The 24,598-nt window shown below is 39.0% G+C and overlaps 1 protein-coding gene across 8 annotated transcripts in view; it reads left to right on the top strand.

Moving 5' to 3' along the window:
• Positions 1 to 24,598, top strand: part of LOC138024948 (LIM homeobox transcription factor 1-beta-like) — a 29,127-nt gene extending 4,529 nt beyond the window's left edge. For 2 of the 8 annotated variants that reach the window (XM_068872179.1, XM_068872200.1), the window contains 7 exons: positions 5,386 to 5,593; positions 13,784 to 14,022; positions 18,427 to 18,629; positions 18,707 to 18,784; positions 19,338 to 19,440; positions 19,801 to 20,124; positions 21,823 to 24,598. In XM_068872179.1, the coding sequence (XP_068728280.1) occupies positions 5,386 to 5,593; positions 13,784 to 14,022; positions 18,427 to 18,629; positions 18,707 to 18,784; positions 19,338 to 19,440; positions 19,801 to 20,124; positions 21,823 to 21,914 (1,247 nt within the window). In that variant the 3' untranslated portion in view covers positions 21,915 to 24,598. Of the gene's footprint in view, positions 1 to 4,797; positions 5,289 to 5,382; positions 5,594 to 13,783; positions 14,023 to 18,426; positions 18,630 to 18,706; positions 18,785 to 19,337; positions 19,441 to 19,800; positions 20,125 to 21,822 lie in introns of those variants that run through there. The other 6 variants (XM_068872172.1, XM_068872192.1, XM_068872159.1 and 3 more) reach the window with 5 other exon arrangements.

The following is a 24,598-nucleotide window of genomic DNA, read 5'->3' as shown; positions in this document are numbered from 1 at the left end:
CGCAGAACCAGAAAGTTTTTAAAATACACTTTAAAGCCATGCTAACACCACGGCTGAGAGTACAATTATCCAACGTAGTGCGAAATATCAAGAATTACAATTTCTCGCTGTTGTTCCCGAAGCCTGCAGATGTCTTCCTGCCAGAACGTTTCATCTCATTTAAAAGTCATCCTAAGTTAGCTGTCAAAAATGAAAGAGAATCTTAATCATCTTTGTTTGTCCCAATTCTACATTCGTTAAACGTTAAGCTTAGCAATAGAGCTTGTTTCGAGCAATTCTTTTAGTCTATAAATGATCGCCCAGAAATTTTTCGATGCTCTGTTCAGTTAATCCATCAGATTGCTGCTGGAAAGTAAACAATTTACAACTGTGGCGGATTCTGTTTGAGGAGCCTTAAGTTTGCGAAGTCAGTTGTATTTGTATGAATTTACACCTGCTAATTTTCATATTCTTGAAGAAATAGATATGACGTTTCAGACCTGCTAGACTGATTTGTTTCGGTATTGACGAGTAGCAAACCCGTAGATCCGTGGCTCTGCAAGGGGGCTATACTTGACATAGCTAAAAATAATTCGATGAGAAAGAGAATGTTATTGAAGCCAAATTCTGATAAAGGAAATGGCTTGCATTTCTCGTCGTCGAGACTGTAATAGGGGGGCATGAAAAAATGTCCAGTCTTATTTCTGAAGGGACAAACGACCAGTCTATATCGCTAAAACCCATTATTCTACGCTTTAGGAGTAGTTAGTGTCACTGAAATGTTTACGCCGGTTTTGTTCGCTCTATCTGCCTGTTAGCTACTTCCAGCGCTTGCAGACACGCAAATGTATCAAGATAAATGTGTTACAATAGCAATGAAAGCACTGGTTTGAAGCGACATATTTGTGGTAAGAGAGAACAAACCCACATTGTAAAGAAAGGAAGTCTAAATATTTGGGAAAATGCTGAGGGTCGACTGAGGGGCACAGGGGCACTCGAAGTCAACTTGTGCAGAAAGGAAACCAGTTCCCCCTGCCATCAGTCGACGAGAACTAGCAAGTATGACCTGGTTTACTTATAATCTTAGTCTTTTAAAGAGATCTAATGTACAACTAACAAAGGCATGATTTTTGAGAAATACATGTGCGCGTGGATTTCATTTAAGTGAAGCCCTCTCGTAATGGTATCTCAGACAAAGGTGGCCGGGGCAGCTGTAAAATCCTCTGATTGTGCATGTAAGAACTTTGTACGCAAAGGCTGACTCCTCATGTTTAATGGACACATATGATCTTTGTTCTTACACTCTAGACGGATTCACGTGCTTTCTACGACCAGAATATCGTTTTGAAGGGGCAATATTTAATACAAACACAACACTGCCGCACAGACTTTGCGAGGAAAAGGCTACTTACTCAGTTGCACTCAGTTCTCTCCAATGACGGAAGGGAGTCGCATTATTTCAGAACTACAAAATCGATTCACAGTGCAGTTTTGATGAAAGTGTCTAAAGAAAAAAAGCCAAAGCAAACCAAACGGTGTAACGTGGTTAAAGTGCGCCGTTGACATCTTCTGTCGATTGCAAGTATCATTGACGAGACACGAATAAGATACGCGATCCTAAGATGAAACAGATGTTCTTGTTCACGAAGAAAACTTAACTGGACATCTCCGTTTAGACCATGAAAGTCATCTAAATGTCAAAAACCTCGGCAAGTACATCTTGAGACTTGCTAGCACTTATCAAAGAGCAAGCAAATATGACTTGTAGGAAACCTCACTACGATCAACAAAAGGCTGGAGGTTTGCAAACGTGAGCAGGGTGTTCGTGATATACTGACAAGTGATACTCCATAGCTTTAGGCAAGTATGGTTCCGATGAAAGGAATACTACTGAGAACTTTACTCACGTCAAATGATATGTGTCTGTAAAAATACCGTACAAGTAGAAATGACGAAATCGGTAGATTCCCGGTCAAGCCTCAAGGCTCTGGTGTCGAACAGACGGTCCTTGTATGTATCGACTTACACATACAAGTCCGTCAACAGATAGCGTAAAACTCCTTGTGATGGCAACAAAAATTGTCCGTCTTGCACTGAAAATTGTAAAACTCATCCTCTGAGAACGAAAGCTTTAAGGGAATAACTAAGGTTGAGGATTAGATAGTGACAATTTTTTCTAGCTGATTCTGATCCTAGTTGTTACTCAGACAAATTACAAACTTACAAGGAATTTTGAACACTGTCACTGGGACTCAAGAAGGGACTCAAGAAAAAGAACATTTTTCTTGCAACTCTGAGGTACACAGAAAAGTCACTGCAGCAGCTGCAATCTTCACGATTCTTTTGAAATATTTTTGCATAATATTACCCTTTGAGCTCAGAGTTGATTTCCGACATTAAAGAGCCACATCTAAAGCAATTCATTTTTTATTGTGAGCTTTTGTACATCTGCATTGCTTTCTACAGAAGATACCTCTAGCCGAAAAAATGGCTTCCGCGGCAGCAGCCTAATTATCTTCTGAAGCTTTCGACAAGCGGCATCTAATCATGTAAAAATACACAATAGATTTTGTTGAAAAGCATTCTTTTTCGGTGTATTCTCTGCTGCTAATTATTCCCGAACTGAATTTAGATTGAATCGGTTTCTTTTTCAATATGGGAAGATAAAAAAAAATGACGAAATCTCGACAGTCAAATTTTTCTGCCATTTGTTCGGAGGTCGGGGCTTCAAGGCTTTTAGGACCAGACAGAACACATGTATTTTCTTTCAATGAAGGTACTAAGATGCCTTTAAAATTCTAGAATTTCGTTTATAAATTAGAAAAGTGTGAAAAATCGGATGCCTTGAAATGGATAAATCAAAGACTGCTATCGCATTGCCCCCTGCCAAAGTCTGTTTTGCCGAATTGGCGGTGAGCAGTGGAGATGAAAGATCTACCGCCTGCACAACGATTTGTTATTTCTTAAGAGGCGTGATGATTTATAAGTGTGTATTTAACCACAAATAATGTGCTCACTTGAAAATCTACAGTCGTAAACATAATACGAAATTAAAAACTTTCCAATTTTCAACAAGCTTTTCCCTCCTAATCAAGGCAAGTGTGATGGGATGCAATGCTCCTGCGACATGCAATGCGACAAAGATTTTTTTTTTTGCGTTATCTCCGACGAGGCTCTAGGAGATCAAGCGAGCAATGGACCCTCTTGAGTGAAAGAGTCTGTGTTGCACTTTTGCATGAAAGTGGTTGGCGTCTCACTCCAGACATTTAGGGTCGGTTGTAACTGTTGTCATTAGCCATCGAACTACAGCATTAACCACTTTATGAATCAATAGTGCGTAATGAGTACGATGAAATTATTAGAAGCCACTTAATTAGATCCATTCACTCGACTGAAATAACCACTCTTATGAACCCTTAGATCTGTCTGGGGACCGTTGCAAATCCTTCTTCATAAAGAGTTCGTTCTTGGCGAAATAAAAATAAAAATATCTTACCATTGAGTTTCAAACCTTGCTGCAAAAAAAGAAATCAAAAGAGAGATCTGGCAATCACATGACTTTCTAGTTTACTTCCTAAACAATCGCGCCAATTAGGACAAAGGGGCTTGTTAACAAGGACAAGATGACATAGGAAATGAAACAAAACCTTTCGCACGTCGAAAGTTCCTGGTCCGCGCCGAAAGCAACTCAATCGAAAAGAGAAAAATACTAGCGCGAAATCAAAGAAACCGATCCCCATTCACCCGTGTCGTGACAAAAGCTTAGAATTAACGGTTAAATGATCAATTTTGCCCCGTTGAAAATACGGCGGCATGGAGATCAAACTCAAAGAAAAGGTTTCACAGATCTTGACCCTTGTGGTGGAATACTCTTTCAGGGGCCATTGGTTTAAATCAATCCACACTTAGATCGTCTTTAAATCTACACTTACAGTTCTCATTTAGTTTTCAAGTGGTCTTGGCCATATCTTCTTTGCGGTTGAATTGTTAAAGTTATGGAAAGAATAGAATAGGATGCAAGCGAAGCCAATTGCCCATGAGGTTTCGCATTGTGTCAAAGCCGCCAAATCGCAGCAATTGCCGGTGTCACATTTCACGGGCGTGCCTAATGTCCCACCCGAGCCCACTTGTGATCGACAGTTCTCGCTGTCAACAAGTCTTCAACATAATTACAAACGTGACAAGGTAAATCTACAAAATAACGCAACGGCGGTCAACAGGAATAAATATTCCACTTAAAGATAATCCTTCTCATTTGGCGGGCATTTAGAAAAGCACTAGACTCGGCATTAAAAAAGGGGTTTTGAAAGAGCACAGCATGTGCTTTTTGCCTTCCTCTCCAATTCGACTTTTCCTTTTTCTTTGCCATGGTGAAACAATTGTACATCGGCAGGTGGCGTGTGCGGATCTGTTTCGCTTTCTGCACGTGCATTTTACACCAAGTGACCACTGAGAATTTCTTTTTTCCCATTGGTCATAGCTCTCATCCTAGTGAGGCGAGAATACCTGCGAAGGATTAGCGATTTTCGTCGAAAATCCAAGTTCTCGGTCTTTGTAAACCCCTTATTTCGATTTTCACTGATGATTAAGAATGTGTACGAACTGAACGCTGTTTTAGATAGCAAGAGAGCGACAGGCCATGTGTAGCATGGAATGTTGTTACCTGATAAGACGACTTTTTCAAAAATTTCTATTCGCGATGATAGTATTTGCCTCTTTTGCACGTGGACTGCGTAGCCAGTTGGTACTGGTTGCTCGCGTAACGATCAATCAAACTGTCAGATGTCATTAAAGAGAAGACAATAAGAAAGACGCCTCGCCGCCCTACCTACCAATAGCTTAGTTGTTGAGGTGTCAAATCGATAGAGCACGGCCTGCTTTGAATCGAAGCAGCCTGCCAGACGGCGGATAGGGTGACTTTCACAGAGGAGATATTCGCGCGCGAATTATTGCGCGCGACACTCACTGTTGATCGTCACGAATTGAATCCGCATTCAGGAAATTAATTCTGTGTTCGGATTCACCAAACAGGTGGATGGAGGGTACGCTGTGTCCCTCGCGAGAATCTGAATTGTAAACTACAAACGCAGAGAAGTCGATCGCAAACAGAAACAATTGCTCTCAAACAACAACCCTGTGGCGTGTTTGCAACTGAATTCTAGCTCAGTGCGAAGATATCACGACAAAAGTCCGGTGCTAGCCTTGGCCGAGTTTGTACAGTTGTGGGTTGCGGACGGTTGTCAGCGCCCGGCGATCGTTCCCGATGACTATGGAAGATAGCTGCCAACGGCTGGCACCGAAAACAATCGGTTAGAGTGATTGCAAGAATTTAAAGCTACATTTGCAGCGTTCTGAGCTGGTAGAAGTACATTTAACGTGTTCCTTTTGTGATCTGTTTGTTAGCAGGAAAAGCTAGCTGTGGGCAAAATGGAAGCCAGAGACGTATGAATGTGTGTACGGGGTGCCAAGAGCCGATCGAGGACCGATTTGTGATGAAAGTGATGGACGAACCTTGGCATGAGAGCTGCCTGCAATGCTGTATATGTAGAATTACTTTATCGCGGTCTTGTTTTAGCAAGGACAGAAAACTCTACTGCAGAAACGACTACGAAAAGTAAGTAAACTAAAATATGTAACACGACGCAGCAAAGCTGCAAGCAAGGCGGTTGACACCGAAGCGTTTCCTTACCACATTTTCACTTTCCTGTTTTCATTTGATGTTTTCTTAACGTAATAGTTATCCTTTAAAGCTCTTAGATTAGTCGGCACAAAAGTTATATCAACTTCAGGATGGCTGTATTTTCGAAAACTACAAAGACAGGGTGTCTGCTCCTTATTTAACCGTTCTGTTGTGTCACGAAGTCTAGCTATTGCCCAGAGACTCTAACGGGATCTTTCTGCGATCGAAAATACACACTTTTTTCCCCTAAATTTCATAGATTTATAACGCGACTCTGAGAAAATTCGGAATTTTTTTTTCTGTTTATTTCGGAAAACCATCGTATTGTAGTTTTGAGCACAGCAATGGTCGGAAATTCTATTTACTTCATTGCACTAAACATATACACGTTATGCATGCATCGGTCTCCTTTGAACATTTAAAGCGCGAGGCCGCCCATCGATTTCGGAGAATATGAATAATTACTGCGTGTTCTCGGCTTATTTCTTGCTTTTAATGTGATTATCGTGTTAAAAAGTTCAGAACGATACGTACATACTTTTTAATTCTCCATTTACACGTTGTAATGTAGTTGTCTGAATTTACGGTTTCCACAAGCAACAGTTCTCTGACAGGAAGTTCCTTTGAATGTGTTAATCAAACTTGCCTCTTTCTATGATTGGCCTCTTCCGTAATTCGTCTTGTCCCGCTTAAAACTGTTTTCCTTTCTACTGCGTCAACATCTCCCATTTTTGTTGTATCTGAGAAATGCAACGAGCCTTATTTTCTCCTGATGTGTTGTTTTTCAAAAGTCACTTCGCGCATTGCATTGCATTGCCGGAAAATTAAAGACCGAAGACCGGTGGGTACGAATGATCCCGGGATGACCATATATAATATTTGTTCGTCGCTTGCTTTATTTCACGAGTCGCACTAATATTTTACGAGAAAGAAACTTCCACCGTTAATGAGTCAACTGGGAAAGCCCAGAAAGCTAACTATAAACCAGAGCTCAATTTCGCCTCATTCGTGAGTTTGTCGATCACCTCCTGTACAATGGCAAATTTAGCCTTGCTTCTACGTCGAAAGGACTTCATCTCCTCTCATTTTGTAAGACAGCAATTGCCAATTCAGTCGAAACTGAGGAACCTTCCGTTTAGGTTTCTTTCACTTACGATATGCGAGACAATAACGTAACATCTAAAACATCTTAAAATGGAATACTAGCTGGGCACATAATACAAGGCCGAAAATTGTTACCTAATTACTGCTTTGAAAAGAGAAGCGCTTTTTGCGCAACGTCTTCTTTAGACAGAAAGTTTTTTTATTGTCGTAAAATTTGTTCCCCAACGAATCGATTAGTAGCGGCACAGTTTCTATGTCCACAATTGGATGTTTGCCTAAGAACGGATATATGGCCATTGTCAATCACCCAAGACCATTAGATGTGCTTGTGAGGATGTCATAATGATTAAGAATCCGTTGTGCTTCGTTCTGCCTATTTCATTGCAACATTCCTGCTAGTTTAGAGCCTTAAGGTGGCTGTTCGTATCCTGCGTTCTTCAAAATAAAGCCATGTTACCTTGGAAATTTAGAACTTCAAGCGAAGCCGCCTGGACGGTTATTTGTTTTAGAATGTGTTAGCATATTCACTGATTTGCTATGAGAAAAAGCCAACCTACGCGTGGGCTTGTCTCTCTCTACCTCAAATCCAAGCAATTTCCTTAAAACAAAATGCGTCAGACAGTATGATGGAGCTAATACTGAGGGGTGTTAGTTTTTTATGCCAACGCTCTCACCGAAACACTTGTCTAGTTTCCGAGGGGTTCAACATCAAAAGCGGCCATAAATTAGGAGATCGTAAAAACACAGTCAGGCGGATTACGCTTATCTATGCAGCCAACCATTCTTCACGTTTTGTTCCTGAAGTAGGTGACAAATTATCCGGAAATATAGAATCCACACTAAAAACACTGTAATCACCGCCAACAAGTCAGCAAACACAGGCACATGTGCTCACTTGCTTTTCCGGAAAATAAAAATAGTTGGGAAAACTGTGGATTTAAAAAAACACATCGGCTATTTTCTTTGAAGCAGCGAAAGCTGTTGTTTTATTTCTTCCTATAAAGTGAGAGGTAATTTCTGTTAAGCCTCCGGAAAATGCATGAAAAAGCACCACAAAAAAAACAAGAGAAAGCTTACTCTTAAGACTGCCATCTTGGTTATTGCATAGGGTTTGAATTTTAGCTTTGAGGACGGCATTAGAATTTCAGTTCAATGCAAAAGTGAATTATTAATTACGCCGTACACGGCTTTTGAAGATTCTTTTAGGAAGCTGATTTTTTTTTCATGAGAATTGAAAATCGTTTCTTCTCTTCCATTTTTCTTCAACCTCCATTTTTCCTAAGCACAAGTCAGCCACAAGTACATGTTAATAACAAAGTTTTCGGATTGCTCGGGGGCAAATGCAAGCTACCCAGCGAAGATATCTTAGGGCGTATGAATCCCGAACTCTATACTGAGGTCAATAAATGAGTAATTCGAAGATTTGCACAGCTTGAATACAATCCGCGTTTGAGTTTACGCATTTGGGTGTCGTTCGATAACCGGTGGTTAATTTTTGTGTAAAATTGAACTTTGCCATCATACGAGCGGTCTTTAAAGGGTTGAATTGAAAACGCGTTTGAGGCGTCTCTACTTGCTTTCACAGGAGAAATAATGACTTATCCGTTTTGAGTTATTGTTGGCGCAAAGAATATATATTTTATGAGGTAAAACACTCGGAAATGTATGAAGAACGTTCAGTTTCATTTCCCATATGTCACCTTTCTTTTGTTTGGCTCAAGTGTTCATAAACTGCGGTGCCCAGTCACATAACAAATTGGCATACAGGCTGTATTTGTGATTATTTAAACTTGTCGCTTTCAACCGGTACAAGAGCAAGTTCTTCGCGCGTGTTATGAAATGGTTCAGAGGCGAAGACAGAACTTACTATTGTAAAAAGAAAACAAAGACAGAACTAAACGGATTATTTTTGCCCTTAAATTTATTAACTTTTCGAATAAATTGTCAGTTTGCCTTAATTAATACTTGTAGAATGCTAAGAAACTCAGTAGCTGATTAGTTTTGCGTTTCAAAGAGTGAAGTTAGATAACTTGCTCAAAAAAGTATGATCAAGGAATTGTACAGGGAGAGTTTCACCCATATAACAGACCGTGAATTTAGTTGTATGCAGGGTCGATTTTTTTAGAACTTTCTTCTTTCTATAAATAGATTTGATTCTAAATCTTTCCAGAATATCCTATGCACAGCTTAACTTACATTTTTAGCATCTTCACAGAAGCCCTTACAACCGTTCTGTATATGATAGATAGAGAGGACGGTCTAATTCGAAACTGAAGGCCAAATAAAATCCTATTCTATGATCGAATGAAACAACCCAGTAGCCTGATCGGGCTTGCTTTGAACATAACTGGTCTTAAAAGTGACAATTCTAGCTCTTTCTGGGTTATCTGAGTAGTATGGGATCAATTCCTTTCTTGGGTTAAGTTACAAGTTCAACAGTCTCGTTGCAAACACTGGTTATCGACTCTGGAGTGTTCTAACGCTGAAGATAGCGGGCTGTCGCATTTGTGAAGCCGTCGAGAAGTCTCGGCTTTAGATAGAAACAAGATCATAGCGATTTTCACTTCAGTATATATTACCCAAGTTGTAATTTTGAAATGAGGAACAGAAGTGTTACAAGTATTTATTAAAGTTATCCGGCATTGTGATGCCTCCCACACAGCAAAACGAAGTTTAAAAAACCGTATAAATTGAATCAATCGGGCAGTTGAGACCCTAGTTGATTGATTGCAATTAGGTGTGGTTTGGACGAAATATTTAAGCTTAAATGTTATCACTTACTCGAAGAAAAGCTGTTTGTCAACCGAGCTTTTGCATTTTTTTCTTTTTCAACCTTCGTTTCCTCTAAGTTGGCCTTGTGAAAGAAAAAGATAGTCATGCTCTTAGGTTTATGTAAGGGTCGGTAAATTGACAAGTAGCTTCTATACATTTATTTGGACCATGCGATAAAACACGTCTTAACAGGGAAGAAGGCTAAGGGTACTTGATGTCAAAGAGAGTATTCCTCTGCTGATGATAAGCATCCAAGACTGATCAAACTCGAGTTTTGTTTTGTCTTTACCTTTGACTTTTGTCGCCAAGGTTGATAGTATTTTGATGAAAAGCAATAACTGCAATAAGGATTTGATAATTTTGCTTTGGGAGTGCTCAATTATGGCAAGTGTTTCTTATTTTTAAAATCGGGTATTCCTTTGTGATGCAAACATCTCTGGACCTTAACGTCTTTTCGGGAAATATACGTGTTATCTTACAGTTCGTGCGACAAGAGCGTTGGATATTGCAATGGTATCTTCCGTTGGCTTAAAAACCTCACTTTTCGATACATGAACCAATCCAGCGAACACTAAAAAGGGAAGGTGGCTTCGAACAATAATTTAGCCTTAGAGAATTCCTGACGAACTTCAATGTGACCAGTCGTTCGTTTTTCGGTAAAATTTCATTAATCGGTTCAAATGCGTGATTCTCTTCACTGCTGTCCGATAATGGCCGGGCGGATATGATAACCAATTGCCACGACCTTGTAGTTCTCAAAATACTTATCTGTAACCAAAACCTTTCCTCTAAAAATGTAAATCTATAAAGATTTTTTTTAATGAGAGTTATAATTACCAACAGAAAGGACGTGTAAACTTAAACCCATCGATAATTTTCAGCGATGCCAAAGAAGATTAGATATAAGCCAAAGATACGGCCATGGTATTTTGGCTCGGTCGTTAAACTACTGTTGGTCTTTATTGCCAAGTAACTTGGTTAGAGTATCCATGACTGATAACTTCTCCTGACACGATTCAATTAAGCTTTTTTTTTGTTCCCTAGATACAAAGTTAGTTCATTTTTTAAGGTGACCGTAGGTGAAACTCTGCATTAGGACCACACAAGAACATTTAATCAGTCTACAGATGATATTATCCGACTTGCGTCGGCTGCAACAAACATGGAATTCCTTATGGAGGCGTCAAACAAACAAAAGTTTTGAAACAAAGAACTGAGTTTATACGAAACTCAGTTTAGCCCACTTTAGCTGAATTCACGTATAACTAGGCGCAGAATGATCTTCTAATTTCATCATAAACTAGAAGTTTTCGAAGTGAAAAATTCTTTATTACTCATTAGCAGGACTCTGAGGAAAGGCAGAGCACTAGTTAATACCGTTAATTTGTAACTGCTGCGTAAAACTTTACAGCTTCTTTTGAAAGGAAATAAAAGGAGTTTAATCGGAAGAATAACGTTTGCTTCGAGTACGCCGATTTCATCTCCTTGGGTTCATTTTTGCAAAGTGGCGAAGGGCCAAATCTTACACTCTTGAAATCAAACACAAACTAAAGGAATCTGAAGAAATTAACACGAAATCACAAAGGAAGTTTTTTCACCTTCAGAAAAATGGAGTTATACCTTAGTGGCTTTGGTTTGGAATTTTCTAAATGGTCAGAGAAAACATAAACACTTGAAATCGAAAATTTACGACCTTAATAACTGGTAGATAAGGTCATTTTCTTTAATAAAAAGGCAATTTAGTGCTGTTTTCGGAAATATTTATTCAGCTTCGTTACCGGGAGGTAGTGTGAGTCGTTAGATTCGATTCAGTTCGAGTATAATTTATTCATAAACATTCTTTGGTGTCATTTGGGCCACTGTAGACAGCTGAATTCAATTTAAATCCGAAATTAACTTCAAAAAGCGTGGAATCAACAAAAAACATTTCACTTCTTTTCAGACAGAAATGAAAAGTTAATTCCTAATTAAGCTAACTTTTCAGTTGTTAACAAAGTTCATCAAAACCGAGAAAGGTCTGTTGAAATTATTTTCAAAGGTATGTTCAGTTTTACCTTCACATCCGGCAGTGTTTCGGTTTATAAGGTTTTAACAAAAAGAGATCTATAATAACACCGAGAGAAGAAAACATTAATTACATAAGTTTACTTAAAGGGTCGATGTGTTGACACTAACAAAGATGAGGAAACTGATATGGGTTACATATTTACTCAAGGTGCTATTGCCAGTTGCTTACAAACATCTTTATCTCCCCCAAACAATAAGATGCTTAGTGAAAAAAGAGGAAATATCTTTTATTTTATGGACATTCATTCGTGTGAATATACCAAAGAAAGTTTTTTGAGAGTTTCAATCCGGTATAAACAGCAAAGAAATGAACACGCCGGATTTCGGTTGCACCCGCGGCAGCGTGGCGGATCATTATGTTTGCAGCAGGTCTGTAAACACAGCAAAAATGAGATATTCAAACGCAAATATAACAAGTCGGCCGCAGATATTATCTCTTAAGTGCCTATTTAACCAGCTGAACACGACAATAATCTCGTCCTTTATCTAAGTTTACCGAAACGTGGTTAGAAACAGGTTCTGGTCAATTCACACTAAACGGAAAACCGTTCTATGTACACAAAACGGCTTGCCAATTTGGGCCGGACACAACCAAACTCTTGTTAATCGTAAAAGGGTTCACATGGCTTAGGAATTAGGGTGTTTAAATCGAAAAGTCCTGTAATCTCAGGTTAACCCATTTGTCTTCCTCTGTAATTGATCTGGATGTTAGCCTTCACATTACATTCCAGGGGCACCCAACGGAGGTGTTCCGCAAAATAGGTGTTCCGGAAGGGGTGTATGAGCTGGCTGGAAAAGAGGTATTTGGAAGTTGCTGGGAAAGAGTTATAATTGTTTTTATCTGGGAGTGCGGAACACATAAAAAAATTCCCAGCAGGTAGAGAAATTGCAACAAAAAGGCTAGCTTTTGGTTTATTTTGTGGCTATGATACATTTTGATGAATTTTGAAAAAATGGCTAGTTGGATGCCCCTGACATTCTTCAAACGACTTGCATGCATTAATCCGATTTTACGTCTCGAATCACAGCTTTCGTTTCGTTTTGTGGTCTTCGACAGGGTTTTAACTGGTGGGGTGTATAACTGATTAATTTTCGACCATGTCAGTAGAACGCCTGAATAGCTTTCATTTAAATGGTTAAGCATTTAGGACAAACCTGGTGGAATGATTAGGATGTAATGTTTGTTTAAGTTCATAAAACCGTCTTGAAAGAAGTCATTAACCGGTTTAAAACCGGCGCTAAATTGAGGTCTTGAACTGTAAAGAAGAAAAAGGTTATCTCCGAGTTTTTTTAAGAATATAAAAGGCACCATTTTAACAGTTTTGTGATCCCATATTTTGAACAGCATCAATCACTTTGAACACAGCTTGTTTTAAGTGACTGTTTTCTCTGAACAAAAATAATGGTGTTGAAAGATTGTAAGGTTCGCTCCCAGTGCACTTGCAATCGGCCTTACAAAGGAAAATAGCTACGTCCGGTACTTTCGTTATTAAACCCGGTACTTTCAAAAGCTATCGAAAACCCTGCTTCAGTAAAGGGACAGGGACACGGTAGTTAAGCCTTACAGTTAAAACTTGTTACCAAGAGTCATACTAGTTAATTGAAACTAGATTTTTTCTCCTGAAAACGAAGCCAAGACTGAGAGAGTGGAAGCAGATTAAAGAGGTTCTTTTTACCAAATGTCCGTAAATTTATTTTGGATAACCCGACCTGTTAAATTGAATCATATCGAACATCGGCTGCTGGTGTTGTACATGTTGCTACGGAAAAAATGGTAGATCTGAGGGTATTGTAATGGAAGAGGACCCAACGGTGATAAATAGCGATATAATTTTTGTGTTTACTGTCCACGAAGTGTTCCCGGCAGAATTAGCTTAAATTAAGGCTTTATCTCGAAGCCGTTTAATCAAAGGCCTCTTGAGCTCTTTGATGAAGTGACAGAGCGCCCTTTGTTATTCTATTATTCAATTGAATGCCACAGAACCAAATGTTGGCTAATCACAGAAACGCAAAGAAATACACGCAGCAGTCGCCGCTAAGCGCGGGAAACAGGTGGGACCAGACTCACCATTGGTTTTGCTTGAATTACTCACAAAGGCGTTAAATCATTTTTAGCCAATCAAAAATGCGTAGAAGTTAACCACAGAAGTTAATTGTTCTGTTTTTTTTTCTTTTTCGTAGGATGTATGGAACAAAATGCAGTGGTTGTAAAACAGCGATACCAGCGAATGAATTCGTAATGAGGGCCTTGGGAAATGTGTATCACATCCAATGTTTCGTCTGTACAATGTGCAGTCACCGGCTTGAAAAGGGGCAGGAATTTGCGCTAAAAGACAATAAACTTTATTGTAAAGAAGACTATGGCAAGTTACCTACCAAAGGATCGTCGAACAGTCCACTTCCAAAGCAACAACAGGAGAGTGAGTAGATATGTAAGAGTTTCAGTTAAGCTGTTTGCTGAACTACTATAGTAACAATTAGCAATGACGTTTCGATAGTGGTACGAGTTGTCCGTTTGGAACTCGTGCGCTTGATAAACGATAATTATTGATCACAAGAATGTCGGATCGAGTTTTCTCATTTTCCCCGTTGCAGGACTAATATAAGAAAATTCTCTGTTTCCAAGGTCTTTCAGTTCGAAATTCAAAATGCAACAGGTATCGCCTTCTTTTTCCCTTGAACTGAAAGCATTCCTCTTTTCATAAAAATTTTATCATTTCCCTATTTGCTGCAAGTTAATTTTTTTTTTTAGCTTGACCTATGCTTAATACAATTATCTAGTATATGTTAATGTTTCATTGTTTAGTAGCTCTGCCTATGATATGACACATATACTTCCGTTAATACTTCGTAAATTAATTAAGTGAGGGAGCCTAACTCTTATAAGCCCAGTGGTTTCCTTTGGGCTTCCTCGACATTACCTTTTGTAATATTTTAATTTTTAAGCACTTTATGCTCTGATTGAGGCTAAACAACAAACTTGAACTAAACCCCATGCGCGGATGCATTGACCTGAAAACTGGCACTCGTTGAAGGAAACTCTCCACTCCTGTTCTAAAAAATCAGCTGTAAACAAGACGAAAGAAATGTTTGCAGTCAACTTTGTTTATATTTTTTCGAAAATATAAGTGTTTTTATCAGACAAAACATGAATTTTAGAATCGGTTATTTTCATTTTCAAATTTCCCAGGTTTCGTCATCTTGAGTATAAACTGTGACCTGTTCCTGTATTGCTCACGCAAAGAGTTTGTTGGTGGGCTAGGCTGAGAAAATTTAGCAGGAAAGGGAATGCAGGCGCCTTATTTACTAAAGCTTGACAAAAAAAAATTCGGTATATTATAAGATCAGAAGCCTACAAGAGGTACATAATTGCAGTTTTTAATCGTTTATCAAACAAATACCGTCTACTTCTTTCTTACCACAAAGAGTATTGTTATATAGCTGAATTTTTCCCCCAACAGCGCGTGCTCTCATTGCTTACTTCTAGGTCACATGACATTAACAATAACACTTTTTCCCGCCAAAAGTCTCTGAGCGGGCAACAGTGCAAAATCTATGACGTCAGAGGGTAACAGTGCGCTGTTACCTGCGAATTTTGACCAACGACCGCCGTTGCTGTTGCCGTTGCAGGTTTTTCTTTTTGTGCTATATAACAAATCACTTAATGACTGGTCTCTCGGGAAACAGTTAATTTTGTTTCCCTCGAATTCCAATGTTTCCCTCGCCTGCGCCTCGGGGAAACATTCAGATTCTAAAGGACCAGTCCTTTAGTGTTTAGTGTATGTTTTCTTACCTATTAAACTGTACGCCGATTTTTGCCTCCTCCAAATACTCTCTGACAATTGATATACAAATATGAACACGTTTAGCTTTTGAAAACTAAAGAAAATACTTTCTTATATCATACGAAAGTGCCAGTCATTTGTTCAGTCAGAAAACCGTAAGTCGGTGCCTGGAACATGCCAAGGTTATTTATTGATTTGAAGACTTTTTATACCAGCTACCGGCCATTTAAACACTTGGTAAATACGCTGATTAAAGGTCTCCTAAACAAGCGACAAGGATAAGTGAGACAAGATCTCGAAAAGCAATTCACAAAATGTTTACGAACATACAGGACTTGCACAGTTTTAGCTTACCACATTGTTGTATTAAATCATGATGTCGCAAGCTGGTTGATGAGTTTCGAACGAGTTGCTGAATCCCGGCCCATAGTCCTCGTATGAACAACTTTAAGGAAGGAACAAATATGTGTCATTCCACTGAGTAAGCAAAAACTACAACATATATAAACGACGTTCTGGCAGAGGCAAAACTAACAAAGCTTCCTTCAGTCATCGGGGGGAACTCTCGTCCCAGATTCCCGTGACTCGCCCCAAGCCTATTCAATAACCGCTCCGATTTACTTGAGCAAAGGAATGAAAGATTACGAACGAATACAGCTATAAAATCAAAAAAGTCCTCTTCTAGATGAGTTTTTGCGATTGCTATGCAATGTTTTATTTTCCGAATTCGGAGAATTTATGAAACTGTCGAACATATACAGCAGATTCATTGGAAAGTAGCGGAGGCCCTATCTAAATAAAAAAAATTACAGTAAATAATAATCTCTAAAACCTTGAAACGACACAAAACGCTGCCTATTCCCTGTATTAGAGAAAATTCGAACAGGTAGTTTATTAAATAAATTGTCACAAGGTTTTTGTTCATATCCTACAAAGCGAAAACGAGCGGATAAATAATTACTCTTGTCGCCTAGACCCACTGGCATATTTTTTCCGACTTAACAATAACTTACAATGAAAATTAAATTAGCTTATTGCTTTTAACTTGAAACTCGCCATCACTCAAGACTGTGTAAGCCAATCAAATTGCTGATTTCTCCACCTTTTCGTAATAGCCTTGTCTCGAAGAAGGACTATCGCCGCGTATTAATGTAAACATGATAGGTTCCAACAAATCAAAACTTAAACAAAGAAAAGTTAGTTAGTTAGTTGCTTTGGTAGCCGTGTTTCTGTCCCTGTGAATTTCAAATAAAATGTCAGCAAGGGTTCATCACCCAAGAGTAATATTTACTGAAATTGGCCTAGTCCCCATTAGCGTCAAAAATTTAAACACGTTTTTGCGAGAAAATATAAAGTAGAGTACTTTCACTCACGTAATCAGTAACCTTTTTTCTCCACCAAAACAAAAGAAAACGTTTGCATGATAATAGAGCTAAATTCCCGGAGGGTTAGTTGGGTACACAAACATAGCCGCCGTTCTATTGTTTAGGGACACCAACATGGCCGCCGTGACGTTACGTGAAAACATTCTTTTGAACAAATGTTGTACTCAATTAAAACCCTTCGGGATTAAAACGTTTTGTTCCAGATATTTCCATATCATTTAAATGTGAATGTTTCATCATAATGCAAATACAACACACAAAGAACCTTAACTCCGGGAGATTTGAATAGGGTACAACATTGAGTAAGAGATGGACCAATTTATTTTTTTCGCCTTTGGGCTGTGCAAGATTTTTTTAGCACCGTAAGGTTGTGCACGAATTTGTTTTTCCATCGGTTTTCAGTCTACATATTTATTAAAGTATCTCCAAAAATGAGCATTTCATGAGGTATGGCTATACAAGAATGGAACAGAAAATGATATGTGTAGCTCAAGTGCTGTTTTCTCTCCAGGCTGATACAAGTCGCATTTGGTCTATTCAATGTTACATGTTGGGTTACAAAAACAGATGAGAAATTTTATTCAGCTGAATTTCAAGCCTTTTAAAAATTCCTGGATCTTTTTATTCAGTGCCAGGAAATCAGTATTGAATACCTTATTTAAAACGCAAATGTGTTCTAAAGAAAACAACTATTCATTTACTTCCCACCCTCTTAGAGTAACAAAGCCTTGACTTAAATGCAGCTTGACAGCATGAAGCCATGTGGTGTAGCTGTGCCCCCAGTCTTAAACCGCTTTCTAGCTGGTACCTCTCCCATAGACCATCATATGGGAACCAGCTGCTCCCCCCCCCTCCCCTCCCCCTCTTTACAGCACTTTTATGGTGATTTCCACTATAGAAGGTAGCACCGTTTAGGACGCATCTGGAAGAAATATGACAAACTGTTTAATACATCATTCTCTACATAAACAAGATAAGATATGTATTGAGAGCAAAGTTTCTTGTCTAATTTCAATTATATTTCCTTATCATTTTCTGTTATTATAAATGTAAAATACCTCTGAAAAATCAAAACTTCATAATATTCCACTGGGAGCGGTATGATTTACTCTTTGCACTTATGCACTTTTGCACATATCATTAATGCTCTTTGCACATTTTAAAAGTGTATTTACAGTTTAATACATGACATGGAAAATGGTATTTTTAATATATTTTATATTTATACAAGATTCGGTGAAATGGTTCGAATTTATGTTTTAATACAAGAGACAGATGGAAATGATGATGATGATATTTAGATATGAAACACAAAGAGGTTAATCATTATACAAATTATTACACAGTCCAGCAGAATCCTACGAGTAGAAAGGCTTGCTCGATTTTTTTCCCCTTGGCTCACTGTGCATGAATTAGTTTTTTCTATACTTCTGCTGTGCAGGTTTTTTTTTTCATTGCCCAACCCCCCCTCCTCAAAGAAAGAATGGTCCATCCCTTAGCCGATTTGGTCTATTGTATATTTTCCCGCAAAACTTGGTTTAAAAATAGACACACGTTGATGAGGACAAACCTGATATCAGATATCAGATTTTGCTTTCCCAATTTACTCTTGGGTAATGGACTCTTGATACCATCTGTATTTCTTTCGTTTCAGATGTTGTGAACAACAATTTTAAAACTGAAAAAGAAACTAAAATAGAGAAGGCTGAGAACTCGGATTCTGACGACTCGTCGGTGATAGCTGATGACGAAAGCGACGACAAAAAAGGACCAAAGCGACCCAGAACGATACTCACCAGTCAGCAGAGAAAAATATTTAAATCCGCATTTGAAATTAGCTCCAAACCTTGCCGAAAGGTAAGGATAGTGTGCCTAGAATCCCTGATTTACACAATTTACATAATTTTCATGTATACCTCTTATTTTTATCATAGGTTAGAGAAGAACTTTCTAGAGAAACAGGGTTGAGTGTACGCGTAGTTCAAGTCTGGTTTCAAAATCAAAGAGCGAAGGTAACTAAATAAGTAATTTCTTGTTAAAATTCGCTTGATAATCATATTTGAATGAGATTTCTGCTAAGTTAAAAGGATTTACACTCAAACACTACTGACGTTTCCTCCTCTCATTAATCAATGACCTCGACCTCACTTCCGCACTATACAATACGTGCCCTTGAGGTCCCCTTGCTGTGAAATTGCCTGAAAAACAGGCACGTTTTCTTCAAGAAGCGATGAATTATCGGTTGCGCTGCCTTCTGGCATATGTATGTTAAGACTAACAGAGAGCTGGGGCAAGACAACAAATGGTTCATTCAAAGGGAGAGGACAACAGGTTTTAAATAGCAAAGGGTAGGATAAAAATCCCTTCCCATCCCCACCTGTCCCAATGTTTTTATCAGCTGCTCTTCCGAAATGATTTACAAGCGATCGAAATTAATGGCCTTTCTGAGCGTCCCTACAAGAAAAAAGGTGTGGTTTACTATATTGGTCATCAATGAAGAATTGGATTGAAATGATGTCTCTTTGCATAAACTACACACGTTGCGGTGATCCTCTTTTTTGACAGATAAAAAAATTGGCGAGAAGAAATAATCCAGAATCAGACGGGGCTGCTAGCTGTAGAGTAAGCAATAGACAAAGAAGTCTAAAGAAGACCAAGGATGGAAAAAGTGAGTTACCATTCATTTTAATCCGAAATTAACTTACAATGGTCCCAAGAGAAAACAAAAACAATGCTGATCAAAATTTGGGGGGACAAACAAAGAGTATTATGGTATTTTCCGAAGTGGCTTTTGCGAAAAGGATTATAACTCGTTTGCCCGCTTTTCTCTTTTCTGGCTAAGGGCCGCGGGGGGGGGGGGGGGGCCCTTTTTCGTACAGCGTTGTTTTTGGCTTGATCAAAGACTTAGTAATATACGCTACTTGTACATATACAAAGACCAAGCCTTCCCCTCCCCCTTCCGTGGCCACTGCTGGCTCCTTTCATTTGAAAGCATCTGTCAATTATTGTGAACTCTTCTTGTTTTCAGCATCAAATCCAAGAGATAAACGACGTATAGACAGAGACAGCCTAGACCTTCCTCCTTCCCTTTCTCCTCCTTCGCAAGTACCAGGCTCTCAGCCCCCTCCCTATGGAATTCTTCCACCCCAATATCAACATTTGCAAAATCACATGGGACCAATAATGGCACCACCACAGTTCCAGCCTCAATACCAAGCACCGCTCAACCACATGGATTCTGGAGAGATTCCCATGGAACACGGTTTACAAACTATTGATGAATGCATGATGCGACCTCAACAGTTTAATCCGGGGGATATGGGTGGATATCCCACGGCTACAAATCACAATGGTCAGAATCACTTAGAACTTATGCATGACATGATTAACTCATTTTAACTTATTCTTAATAAATTATAGAGGCCAATAGAGAGTTCTTACTTGATGTCGCGGCATCTCAGCGACGGGATGTATTACACTAATATTAATTTCTTGCTTTTCGCTTGTTTCAGTGGTTTAAAATTACCCTGATAATTAAACAGTGTGCTTTCCAATCGGTATATGTCCCCAGAAAGAATAAAGAAAACCGACAGAACAGGCCTCGAAGGGGGTATTTACATGAGACCTGGACGAACTCAGACCGGTATGAACTTGCTATCGGTAGGAAAATTTTGCAGCCGTTTACATGAAACCGGGACGAGATTTCTTGGTGCCTGGTTTCGGGATGAAATGATATGTTTTGTCTGATAAATATATGGCTTACCCAAAAGCATACAGGCTTGAAATTTCTGGACCCGGTCTGAGATTTGTTGTGATTTACGAGACCGGTACGAACTCAGACTCGGTCCAGCAACCGAGACGAAGTCACATCGGTCTGAATTCATTGTCAGGCCGGTCTCATGTAAACGCATAAAAAGAAATGTATGGAGGCCGATACGAACTCATGCTGGTCTTAGTTCGTCCTGGTCTCATGCAAAGACCCCGCAAATCTTTTGTGTCCAGGAACGCAGCTAATTACATGCAAGCCAAATTTTGATAAACATTACGAAGTTTCCCTCTAATAACCTTCATTACCCATTCACAACAATACAGTTGGCGTTACAGTGATTTTGGGGGTTATGTTAATCGGTTTATGTATTCTTGAAGACTTGAAGACTAAAAGATTAACGAGAAAAAGGGAAGTGGTGTTTATTACCTGCATTGACACCTGCAAGTGATGTTACAGTTGAGGAGAAATGTATGGGGAGAGTAAACTAGTTGCTTGCATTGGCGACGGGCGAAAGTCAAAAGCCTAGGCAGCATTGGAACCTACGACCTCCTTAACACCGGACGAATGCTTTACTCGTTGAGCTCTGCGGAGTTACGCGCGCCTGCTACGGTAGGTCGCTTATCTAGGTTCTTGAAAGACAATGTGTCCCGCTGGTCTGCGGCTCTACAATGTCACGTTTGTTTGTTTGTCAAGAACGTAGACAATCCACTGGTTTCTTCAGGAGTTCTTGTTTCTCAATGGGCAGAACATCCGGCTTGTGTTACGGAAGTCGTGGGTTCGAATCCTACCGGGAGCTTTTTTGTCCTTTCGCCCCGTTGCCAAAAAACTGGTTTGTTATCTCTCCCGCAGGAGCATCACATGGTTGCATCAATCTCGACCCCAGAGCTCTTCTCTTGGGTCGATCCGGGGCTCTGGTGACGAGAATGATACGGTTGCATGTAAGAGAACACTTTGTGGTGCTATATCAAATCAAGTCGGCCTGTATGTAATTAGCTGCCGCTGATTTCTCGACATATTTAATTTAAATAGAAAGACTTTTTTAGGAGTTTCGAGCGGATCTTAACTGTTTAAACATCAAAATTTGGAGCGCTGACCATGGGCTAAGGCTCGAAACATCATCTCACAACTCTTTCTTACGGCGATTGATTTATCTTTTCCAATTCGTTTTGTAAAGTTTCACTTCCCCACCAACGCCGCGCAGGACCACAGTTTCTTTCGGAACTCAAAGCCTCATTTTTCTAAGCACCAATTTGAAAACAGATCACTTTCTGTCATTGATAGTCACTTCTCCGAACGGGGCAAACTCAACACAGGCAATCGATGGGTTCGAGACGCTCACACTTCGATCACACTCTATTACTTTCTGGAGTTGATTCCACGTATCCAAGGTAATTTTAAGTTATTGAAACAAGTTGTAACTAATTTCCTTCTTATCACGTTTTTCGCACACAAAGCGTTCAAGATTAACATAGATAAAATAAAGATACGATATTTCGTTTAATTGAATCACTCGGCTTTCCTTTCTTAATTCATGGACCTCGCAGGGTCTCCTCAGTTCTTTAAAGATAAAAGGCCGATCGGCTCTATACTTTCTACAGAGCTTCGATGCCACTATGTTGGTGTTAGGAAACTGGTCATGTGACTGTGAACCAGAGCTAGGAAAGATCGTTTTTGGTCCTAAATAGCCTTTGGAAAAATGCGCGCGATATTTATCCAGTTCGTGATTAATTGCCTCTTGGTAAATGTTCTATTTCTCACTTAGAACGAACACCGCCTTAAATTTTCTTTTGTCCGTTTGTTCTCTACTTTGTTTATGAAACAGCTATTACAGACATCAAATGTTGTTGCAAGCATGTTCACAAAGCGATGTTAGCTTTAAATTCCGTTACGCAAGGCTCGCCCTGAATATTGTATTTCATAAACTTGCCTTTTTAAGGAATTATTTTTTTACAATACAAATGTGAAAGAAATCGAATCCTTGGAATTGGAATTCCTTTTTTTATTTTCGGTAGCATTCCTATGACGCAAAGAACGAATCTTTTTTGTTATTGTTGTTGTTTACCTCATATGAGTAAGGAGATATATATGTCTACAAGACTGCTAGGAAAACAAGCGGCACCAGTGCCGAAGACCTGCGGCTTTCTAATACAACTGGTATTCTGCGAAAAAAGAAAGCAAAAACGTCAGCAGTTAGCTATGCCATTCCATAGTGGTACACCCCTTCCTAAGAAAAATCCTGAATCCGCCCCTGCGACAAAACATTTAGAGGGACATTGCATTACTCATCTTTTAATATGCTGGTCAGAAACTAAAATAAGCTAGGCGCAAAAGAAAAGAAAGTCAACAAAGGCCATGAGGGCTGTATCCGGCCCTCATTTTATCCTTGCCGTCTCGTGATTTCAGTATTTTGTTCAGAAGCATAAGGCACACAAAATTCGTTCACAGAAACTTTCAAAATGCTTAAAGTTTTGAAAATACAGCTAAAAAGACTCGTGTCGCCTTGAGATTTGAGTTTTGCGCCAAGCTATTAACAGTTTTCAGTCTTACAAATTTCTAATTCAACTTAAGTTATGTATAGAAAATCATCTACAAGTTGTTGAATTTACTCCTACGACGGAGTAACCTTAGCAACGGAGTAACCTGTCAGTATCTGTAATATTAATAAAGCAATGAGACGTTGTCCACGAAAAATCTCTCAGCCTAATTTCAAAAAATCATTTTGTTACAGATTCAGACGGAGCCGCAGCACGTTGGTTCAACATGTATTAATAGCAGCTTACAGACCTTCTTTACAGTTTGACGGATCGTATATTTAGCCCTTTAACACTTAAGATTGGATTTTGCCTCCTTCAGGCACAGTTTAAGTGGCATTTGAATGGCCACGCTGCAGGAGTTCATTCTAAAGGGGCATTTAACACTATAGGAAACAGCTTTGTAATGGTTCCTGGAGATTCAAGTAGTCTGATTGTGAAAGTTAACGGGCTAAATATTATTTGAATCGTCTTAGGTAAATTAATGTAAATCCTTGTTCTTCTCTGAGAAGTATGCCGAAGACTGGAAAGTACTGTCCCAAAAATTAAGGAAGCTAGAGTTTTTATCTACTCCGTCGATCGAACTTTGTATTAAAGGGGCTAGGTCACGCTATTTTAGGTAATTTTGTTTAATTTTGTTAATTATGAGCTCTAAATGTCAAATTGGCAGAACAAGAGTCTTTCATTTTCAAAATCACGGCCACATAACTGAGAATGATTTTCCAGCTTTGCACACGACATTTTAATATAGACTGATGTAATTTTGAAAAACGGTGGGCCGACGTTTTTCAAATTTACCCAAATCCAATCCATTTCAATCTTCTCCAGTTTTGTCCATCCATGTCCCTTCTTGGCTTCCCTGCGTTTTGTTAGAGATCTTTTATAGTTTTAAACGGTTATTTTGATATTTTTAGTTAATTCTATGACCATTCGATCAGTGCTGGAATTGCCTAAAATTGCGTGACCTAGCCCCTTTAACAAAGTAACGCTATTGCCAGTGTAATTATTGAGTAGCCACGCCATCCCAGCATCAGAATTTCGATTCTCCATCTTAGAGGTTTATGTTGTTCTCGATAGTTCTCGATAACAAGTCAAAGATTTTCGGCTTTTGCAACCGTTTTGTGGCTAGGGGAATTGGTATTTTGATAACTCTCGTGGAATTCGAAATAATGAGACAAAAAGGCCTTGAAATTGTCGAGTAATAATCGACTTATTTATTAATATTTTATTTTCAAAGACATTTTACAGCACATTGAAGGCCTTCTAGTATAGTGCTTAGGTAAATTTCAAGAGAATTACTCAAAAATGCCATCTCTTTAATACTATTATTGTGCGGTCGTTACCTAAAGTACTTAATTCTTAGAATTTAAATTAGTATTGACCGTCTGTTAAAAGTTGTATTATAAATCATATTGGTAAGGCGTGTAAATAATGTGCCCGAAGGCCACAAGAGCGCCTTATTCCTTTGCTCCTGTTACTATGTACAGAATGATGAGAAATTCTAAAATAAAAAAATTCGGAAGTTA

This window comes from Montipora capricornis, chromosome 2, assembly GCF_036669925.1.
Source record: "Montipora capricornis isolate CH-2021 chromosome 2, ASM3666992v2, whole genome shotgun sequence".
NCBI lineage: Eukaryota > Metazoa > Cnidaria > Anthozoa > Scleractinia > Acroporidae > Montipora > Montipora capricornis.
The sequence above is the reverse complement of the archived record's forward strand: the minus strand, read 5'-3'. Positions and strand labels throughout refer to the sequence as shown.